This window comes from Acanthaster planci, linkage group LG19 (genome assembly GCF_054643075.1).
Source record: "Acanthaster planci isolate LZ-2023a linkage group LG19, COTS_SCS, whole genome shotgun sequence".
Classification (NCBI taxonomy): Eukaryota; Metazoa; Echinodermata; class Asteroidea; order Valvatida; family Acanthasteridae; genus Acanthaster; species Acanthaster planci.
The window spans coordinates 4,917,085-4,926,414 of NC_141795.1; the positions used below are offsets into that span (position 1 = coordinate 4,917,085).

At 39.5% G+C, this 9,330-nt stretch overlaps 1 protein-coding gene and 1 non-coding gene across 2 annotated transcripts; both read left to right on the forward strand.

Annotated features, from left to right (window-relative positions):
- Window positions 1-497: 497 nt before the first annotated feature.
- On the forward strand, window positions 498-8,123 carry LOC110989728 (eukaryotic translation initiation factor 4E-binding protein 2-like). Its single transcript, XM_022254347.2, has 3 exons — window positions 498-791; window positions 3,959-4,135; window positions 4,905-8,123. The coding sequence occupies exons 1-3, from the start codon at window positions 650-652 to the stop codon at window positions 4,940-4,942; spliced, it is 357 nt and encodes a 118-aa protein (XP_022110039.1). The 5' UTR covers window positions 498-649; the 3' UTR covers window positions 4,943-8,123.
- Window positions 8,124-9,074: 951 nt separating this feature from the next.
- On the forward strand, window positions 9,075-9,147 carry Trnat-ugu (transfer RNA threonine (anticodon UGU)). The gene has a single exon. It is a non-coding gene; the product is annotated as a tRNA-Thr (tRNA).
- Window positions 9,148-9,330: the final 183 nt, after the last annotated feature.

Consider the following 9,330-nt stretch of genomic DNA (forward strand, 5'->3'; position numbering starts at 1 on the left):
AGGCTTGGGAAGGTTTATAGCCTGTGCATTTTTTACCAATTTTAGAGTTTGCAAATAGCTTGTACCAAGCCGGCTAATTCTAGCCGGAGATCCAGCATCAGTTCACGGAGCTTTGATTGGATTTTTCCCTGCGATGGAGGAGCGGGTAAGGCATCATTTTAAAAAGAAGACATCAAGAACAAGTAATACAGTTTTTATTTAAATGAAAAATGTATAATTGGCTGTGTTGAAAGTTCGCCGGGATTACTCGTGCGTCACGTCTTGTTTACAAGCAACGTATTATGTAACACTGAAAGGCCAGTGCTGTTATATGTAAATTTCAACTGGTGTGTAAAGCCTAACCAATATTTGCTGGATATAAAAATCTACACATTGAATCTATCACATCATTTAGTGATTTAAAAACCAGAAATTGGTCAAAACATTCACAAACATCAGAAAAGCTGCAAATTGTCACGAATAAAATTTAATGATAAACACAGTGACGTCATGAAATGAACCTTTGACCTCGTTCTCCTGCACTCGACTCGTGACGCGAGGCCTGACGAATGTAACATCGTCACATCGAATTCTGGCCTGGTTCGACGCCAAATCCATGCATTTTGACCCCAATCTCGACCGCTAGATTGACTCGAACAACCCAGGAACCATGTCAGGCCCGCCACCGTCGCGTCAGATGAGCGGAACGAAGGAAATTCCGACGAGGAAAGTGCTCGTCAACGACCCGAAAGAGCTGCCGTCGGACTACTGCACAACGCCTGGCGGTACAATGTTTGGTACAACTCCAGGAGGTAAAAAAAAAAAAAGATTATGAACCCAAACTTGAACTTTTCAATATTTGTCCTTCAACTCGACACTGTTTCAAGCTTGGTGCACAAATACCCTAAAGATATGTACGAAAAGGGAAGGGTGTGTTTATGTTGAAGGTGTCTTGTTTTCCAAGCCAGGTATTTGTTTTTATAAAACGGCAAATGATGAACGATTCGGTATTTATTTTTAATGAATGTACTTTCATGACTTTAGACCTCAATGTTGTCACGTATGCATGGACTGTTTTGAATGATGAAATCACACAGTGTGTGTAACCAAAGGTTCGCAGGTCTTACTTGAATGGCAAAAAAAGAGTTGTCTTCAGGGATAACCAGGCCTAGTAAATAGGGACCTTTGAATTTCTGTGACCCACCATCAACAAAGAACTAGACATTACAAAAGAAACTACAGGACAGGGTATAAATCATAAATGCACTAGGCTTAAGTACAAAACATGTGGCACTAGGCCAGCTAACGTCGTCTGAACTACTCAGATTTATCATGGAAGTTTTGCCACATTGAGTTCCTAAATTGGCAAACAGTTGTCAAATTAACTTTGGAAAGATTTTTTTTTTTCTGTTTTCATTAATTTTTATCCAGAAAATTTCTCAGTTATGTACTAATCAAATTACTGGTAGATGACATTAATTTACTGTATAGAATGAATGACTTAGATATTGGAAAAATCCAGGAATCCCTTTTTAGTGTTACTTGCAGACAGTAAGCTAGATGTGTATTCTGTCACAACTTCTCTTCAAGAGTGAGGATATTAAGTTGAAATTCAAATGGGTCTATTCCTGACACCCTAATGCCCTTTTTGAGCCTTTTAAACCCTTTGAAAAGTGGAGTGTCCTCTTTGGAAAATTCATCGCTGTAAACCATGGGCAATTTAACGAAGTTTGAATGGCTGCGAGTTTTTATTTAGGTGCAAACAATGTGCATTGTATCTCGTATACATGTATCATGTTTGTTTTGTTGATATTTGTAGGACTACTTGACCAACTGTTTTTTTATGGTTATGGCATCAGCGTTTACATTAGTGGTATTCTGATACCGCTTTTCTTTGTTGACATTCTGCATGAAGGTGGAAGTTGGCAACTTTCCAAAAACACCACCCGTGATTTTGCTGCACATAAAGTAAGATTCCTTCTGATCTTACAGAGACACACTGATAAATAGCTTATACATTCATCTTGTAGGAATTGGTGGACAGGTTTGAGGTTGTGAAAAAACACGTGTACATCAGGCCACTGTTCTAAAACCAGAAAAACCAAAGATAGACCCTACATGTAACAAGATTGCTGATATTCAGTCATCCTCTGCATAAATTTGGTTTGGTTATTCTTCTTAAATGGACTGAAGTGCAACCCAAGGGGTGCCTCTCATTTTTTCAAATGTTATCCAAAATTGCTGCAAATTATCTTAATTTACTAAGGTTAAGGCTTCAGTTCAGACAACATAGATATTGCAACTTACACTGCATCTTAACCCTAACCCTCCTCAGTCCTCCAACAGGTGAAGGATTGAGAAGGGTTAGGGTTAATGCTGTGAGGCAACTCCCTGTGCAATGGGGTGTGGCTCCCTTTAGGCTATGCCTCAGTGTACCCAGGTGATAATGAGGTACAGCACCTGAGCACTTTGAGGTATACATGTAGATGCTTTGCCTGGTAGCCATCTTGCGGGGCAGTCCTTTGTGCATACCCTGTTGAACAAAAGCATTGGCCTACAAGATGGTAGCCATGCAAACCCTTTATTGCACCTTATGTTATGGTGCACCTTAGCTGTCCCTGTATACCTGAGTGTTTCTGAGGTGCGTCACCTCTGTACTGTATGCTACTCAGCATACCTCATTGCTCTAAGGATCTGTATTCGAATGCTGTAAAGACACCTTTCCATAAGTGTGTCAACACTTGTGTTAAGCATTGCGTATCTGTCAAAATCACCCCCAGAGCAATTTTGACAGCCAAATGCAACACATATGTGTGCTATGTTAATGGGGAGTGTCTGTGAAAGTGAATCGCATGAACACATCGTGTAGGCAATGCATCCAAAAAACACACATACATGTATGGAAAGGCGACATAAAGACACTTCATCAACTTGATCAATTTGTTGTGAGGTGCAATGCATCTGAGGGTATTTAAGTGCTGTGCATACATAGCTTGTCACAGATCAGAATGTGTTTTGGTATGTCATACCCTAAAGATGGCTTGTAAATATCCTGCCCTGCACAATAATTATGAGTAATTTGGTTGCTTAGACAACAACCTCTTCAACTATGAGTATTAGTCATTGATTGGATAATCATAATGCACATACAGTGTAGTCGTCATTATTTTGTAGCTTGTCTGGTAAAAGTCCAATGTACATGTATTGTTGATAGGTCAAAGATTCTGGCATCTGTTATGATTGCTGATGAGTCACAAGGTAGCATTTATGCATATTACACTGCTGTATGGTCATAAATAACCTGTATTTTCTCAAACTCACTTATATTGCAGCAGTATTTGTAAGCATTAGTAGAGTTGTTTTCTCTTGTTGCATACTAGCCTACTCTATCATGCCACTCTTTGCATTGACTTTATTGGTTGTGCTGTTTTCAGTAGGCGCCCGTCTACATGTATGGTGGTGTGAGTGGTATATTTCTCACTTTACCTTAGATGGTATGTGCACAAGCCCTATAAAGAAATACACTTGGGTAAAGGTCAGCGACCTTTAACCCTGCAGGTTAACTGTGTTGCATTGTCACACAGACGTGACTTTGACATGCAAAAACAAGTCTAAACTCCACAAGATGAATTCCTGTGGATGAATTTGTAGGCTGTGTGAGTGAATATCACAAAGTCATTGGACTCAGTGGATTAAGGTGTAACTGTTCCGGAATTTTCTATGTTGTAGCTACACAGAAAGGAGGAAAAAAAGCCTCCTACGCAGCGATAGTTTGGATAAAAGATGCCTACTAGTCGCTTACGGATAAAACAAAAATCAGAATTTGCCTGATGGAGCTCCTCGTTGTCCCAAAATCTGCATGTGTGAGCAGTATGAGTTGTCTCATGAGATCAGTATCTGCATGAGGCAAAGAGTCAAAGGATAAGGTTGGCACAGAATTCACCAGTGATATTTTTCTTGGACAATTGGTCCTTGTCAGGTACGCGTATCATCTACGAGCGGCAGTTTCTGATGAACCTGCGCGATTCACCTCTCGCCAGAACACCTCCGGCCAACCTTCCCGTCATCCCAGGAGTGACAGTGAAAGGTGATGCAGCTGTCAAGACCAATGGAAAGGTGGCCTGCAGTGAAAATAACAAGGAGGCAGTGACTAACGGTCAGTTGGTTTCAGTTTATAGTCCGAAAAGCCATGTCTGAAATAAGTCTTGAGATTCATGGCTCTGACCACTGTTGTCAGCATGAACATTATTCCTGTGTTTACAACAAGCTAAGGCCCATACTCTAGTAAAATGATGTAGACATGGCCTCGTGTTTATCTTTGATTAAATTTATATGGGGGTTCCAACCCAGCCATGATCATTTGTGTTCCTAAGCAAGAGACTTTAGAGCAATTTGTTCTGTCTACCCAGTGTTTTTACTGAATCAGTCAGTAATCTTCAGCTCACAACCTCTGACTTAGTAGCTGCTGACTAGATTGCTGTTATTTTCATTTCTTTCTCGGCCAGGGAAGTTTGGGTATTTTGTGTCCCTTAGCAAGAGACATAACAGCAATCGATTTTGTCTGCTTATTTATTAAGCCAAAATGGAGGTAGGAGATATGTGGGCTGTTGTTTTCCTCCTAGGAAGACTGCCTGAGGCTTGAATATGGCAGCTGAATCCAAGATAATCTATGTGCCAGTCAGAAGCTGTGAAAAGTAGCTGTTTAAGAACAATTTCTTTAAAAATTCCATACACATTTTGTTTTGTAAGAAGCAGATGTAAAGCCGCATGTAAAGGAACAGTTGCTGGTATCTACCTTCCTCAAATCCTCCAAAACCTGCCGGTGGATTTTGCAGGATCTGGGAAGGTAAGGTTCAGAACTAAATCTGTTGCCTTTTCCCAACTTCAATTGAACTTTTTCCTGTCTTTTTTTTTTCAATCATTAGATACTGCTGAGGAACCACAGTTTGAGATGGATATCTGAGACACTCAACAGTCAGCGTGCGTTCATCAGGTAGTCTACTGCCCTCGTGTGGAAAAAAAACACGGGCATCCAGGGGGAGGGGGGGTCAGGTTTGGGCGTTATAAAGCTACCACTCAGATTGAGGGAAATTATAGAAAAAAAAGAGGGGGAATAACTGGTGCAATAACACATCGTCCAAAGTTGCTTCCTTGACGACAGAATGCAGTCAAGGAATGTGTTGCTAAGGTAAATTTGAGCCACTCCTTTTTTTTGTGCGTGTTGTATGTGCCTATGCATCACCCACAAACGGATCAAGGTTATGTTTGGATTGGTTCAAGCCCTGGACTGACTCTTTATCTCAGCGGATGAGTGCCCTGTGGCATCTGTTATGGATGCTGTGACCATGGCAACTTCAAGACGGTGCTCAGATTTACAGACAAATTTCTTTGGTTTATTGTATCGGAAATAATTTGGCGGACTTGCAGTCGAGACAACACTGTGGCAACAGACAGGAACCTACTACATGTACATGTAGTATTTGCCGCAAATTGAATGGACTCTACAGTACAACACAAGGAAAAGATTTAATCAAGTGTTTCAATTTGATGATTCTTCAACTTTGACTTTTTTGTCCTTCAATATGCTGGCAGTCAATTAGTTTATCTCTGTGTACAAATTCTTTTTCAGTCAGAATTGCCATCAATTGAAATGACATGACCCTGGTCATGTTATTCTATGCCAAACCTATGCAGAGTATTTGTTGCTTCATGTTCATCCCTGGAAATCTGACAAAAAATCATGTTACAATCTTTCAACATGAGGAGAAAAACCCCTGGAAAAGTGTTTTTGTAGCTTTTTCAGTATTTGCATTTTTTCAGGGACAAGTTAATGTAGGTCACCCCAGTGTTGTAGTCAAGACCATTGCAAGATGAGACACAAGACCAGACACAAGACAAGTCACAAGACAAGTCACAAGTAACTGCGAGAACAATGAAAAATGAATGCCTCAAATGTTGTAGTTCATTTGAATAGCTTGTGGCTTGAATGTAGACTAGAGATCTTGTGTTAGTCTTGTGAAGGTCTTAAATGGTCGTGACTACAACACTGGTTTACCCTCTGGCCTTAAATTTTCACAAACCAAATTATTGAACATCTTGGAATGTGAAATTCATCTCTCAAAAACAAGTTTCCATATGCACTAGAAACACTTCACAAGTCCAGCTTCATGAAATACATATTTTTCCCCAAATCCTTAGTGTCGCTCCCGAATTTGAGCTTTTAACATTTAAAAGATTTCAAAATTTCCTTTGAAATCAATGCATGGCATAAATGCCACCATGCCTTATTTGAGGTCAAAGGTTAAACTATATCAGGGATACTTAAAACTTGTGTGGAATGGTTTTCTGAAATTTTGACTTTTGTTCTTTTCTCCAGTTTGAGGACTTGGCCTTTCAGTAAGATATTTGTCCTGTGCTCAGCTAACAAAATCTACATGTATTTGGTCCAGTTTTTTAAACTGTCCAGAAAAGTGGGCTTTATGATCACTCAGTATTAGTAGACCTTATAGGTCAGTTTTTTTGTTCATGCACAGGCCATTTATCTGAAGAGTCACATGTAGACCGAGTTCCATTGTATGAGGTAATAAGTTCTGTATACAGTAGTCCAGGACAGTGGCTCATTGGTAGTGGCCAGCAGGGTTAAAGGAACTAAGATGGTGCCTTGTACCTCACATGTGAGAACCCTGGAGTGATTCATACATAGGGCAAAACCAGTTTTCATCAGAATTTGTACACATCTGCTATGAGAGATTTTTGTGTTTTGCATTGAACCACTGTTGGAAGGACTTTATGCCTGACATTCATAAGTCAACCTAGCCACTACAAATGGTCCACTGCACAGTATGGGAACTGCTGACTCTGACCTTGTACAGGTTTGGTCCAACATGATCACATGACTTAACAATCATGAATATGAATATAAAATTAAGTTAATTTATTTTGCCTGTAGTGCAAGAAAAAGTGTTCAATTTCTTCATAAAATAAATTATCCTCGTTCTTTTTCGTCTAAACTTGATACAAACCAAAAGTTAGTCGTAACATGATTTCCTCACCCCCACAAATTTGAAAACAAAAAGATTATGCATATTTAAACTTCCTGTGGTAAACTAATGTAAATAGAGTTTTTAATTTACTTTTCAGTCCATTTGTTCTTCTGAACTTGTCTGTCCATCTCAGTGGATGTATACCCTCTTGGTCACTAATAAATGATGGGTGCATTGTGTTGCCAGTTTCAAACATGCTGATTTAATTTAACCTTTCAGAAGTTTTGCTTAATTTTTCTTTTGGGGGAGGCAATTTCTTCCACATGCCATGGGTTTTTTGTTTAGTGTTTAGCAAAAAGGGAAGGGGAAAAAGTAAAATGTAAATTTCTACATCAGGGCCTCTGAAGTTGCTTACAGGAAATGCTGATAAGGTTTAGCCTCTTGTCAAGTTCATTACACAAGTACATGCGACAGGGTGAACAGTGACAAATGAATGCTCTTGGCTTGTGACGTATGATTAGACAGTTTATGATGGACTAGAGATAAATTGAACTCCAGTACTTGGCCGCCAAGAACAAACATTTGCCCAGGGGGAAAATATTTCATTTTGACTAAGTGGAGTTTTCTCTTTGCAAGGCCTCATTCCTATAACTGGTAAGCAAATTTTATTTTGCAATTTTGTTGGTAAGCAAGGAACAGGACATGAAAAATATCAGAGGAAGTGGAATTTGAAATAATGCAAGGTTGAATATTCGCAAAAACTGGAAATAATTTCTTTTACTGTGAGTCAGATTTGTAACAAGTATTTGATGCGAATGACCACAGTATGAACATACATAAGATCTCCATTTTTGTCACTGGCCAGATTGCCTCTGCATTAATTTTTATTCTTTTAACCGATCAGATAAAATGAGTCAGATCAGGAATATGTATGTTGACTGTTAATATGGTAATCACTGTAATCCATCTCAGCCACATTATTTGTAGTAGTACAACATAATTCAAACCGAAACTTGCGTACCTTTATGTTAATTTTCAAGTTTCAGTTTGCTAACTGCAGATGTTAACTTCTTCGCCTTATGATTATTTATAATTGTGGGGAGGATGAATAAACATAAGTTTCCGAGATTCTATGAATAAACGCACTATTCAAGTCTGAAAGCTTGTCTTGTACATGGTGTACTGTGAAATCGGAACAAACCTACATTGTGAAAGTACATATTCATTACTTCTTGCCGGGGACGTCCCCTTGAATCCCCTTAAGCACAGAAAGTACGTATGCCAAACTATAGGTTACAATACCAACAAATTGTAACAATCGTACGCTTGGCATTGTATTGCTTTGCTATCGGGTATTGGTTGGTTCTCCGGTTGTATTTTGCTCACCAATGTAAAACGCGCTTTGCAAAGCAAAGGATTTTTGGAAATGGCCCTGGACATGGTCAAAAGGAAACATTAAACAAACAGACAAATCCCAAAAACTGTGGAATGTTGTCGTTTTCTTCAAAAGTGTCACTTTCCAGACTTTTTCAGTGGGATTTCCGTACATGTTGCCGTTGCGTGCAGTACCTCTTGTACGGGCGCGTTTTGTTTATGTCCTTGTGTGTCGAGAATGCAAATGTTTGCTCTGTCGATTTATGTGGCTGATACTTGTGGGATTGGTTCGTTTATTTGACCAATCTTCTACCGAAATAAATCTTTCCCCATTTTTCTCCCGAACTTATGAAGATGAAGGACTGAATTTTTTTGTTGGTGTATGCTAAAGCTAATTGCGCATCGCCATGCGTAAAACATTGCAGGCGTGCTCGAGCGAGCACGCGTGCACTGCCGTTATTTGTGTAGGGCGCCACCATTTTATTTGACCCAGAGATGGCCACTAGTACCGTACCCCGAATTCGTGTAGTGTAAGTGTACGCTAGCCAGGCTGTTCCTTCATATCCTTTCCGTGTATGTGGCTTAAAATGTGCAATAAATACTAGAATCTAAAATATCATGTTGATTTTCACCACCTGTCATGTTTTCATTTTCATAATCAAACCTGGAATGTAAAAAGTGGCCGATTGTAATTACTAATTATATAAAAATCTAAATACATCTTCACTTATCAGTTGAGCCTCCTTAGCTCAGTGGTTAGAGCACTGGTCTTGTAAACCAGGGGTCGTGAGTTCAAATCTCACAGGGGGCTACTTTTTTTCCTCTTCCTGCAAATTTTTTAAATTCATTTACAATACTGTAGACTTTAACTGCGATCATGAAGTACATGAGCCTTTTTCTTTTTTTGTCTTTTCCTGTCAACGACAAAAATTAACTGCAGGCCCGCACCGTGATGCGCGCCGTACTGGCCTGTGCCATGCTTGCGTTGAGACGA

Excerpts from the sequence above, each read along its gene's own strand:
- LOC110989728 (XM_022254347.2), top strand. The coding sequence starts at position 650 with ATGTCAGGCCCGCCACCGTCGCGTCAGATGAGCGGAACGAAGGAAATT. Across the intron at positions 792-3,958 it reads GTTTGGTACAACTCCAGGAG|GTACGCGTATCATCTACGAG; the intron begins GTAAAAAAAAAA and ends GGTCCTTGTCAG. Across the intron at positions 4,136-4,904 it reads CAAGGAGGCAGTGACTAACG|ATACTGCTGAGGAACCACAG; the intron begins GTCAGTTGGTTT and ends TTCAATCATTAG.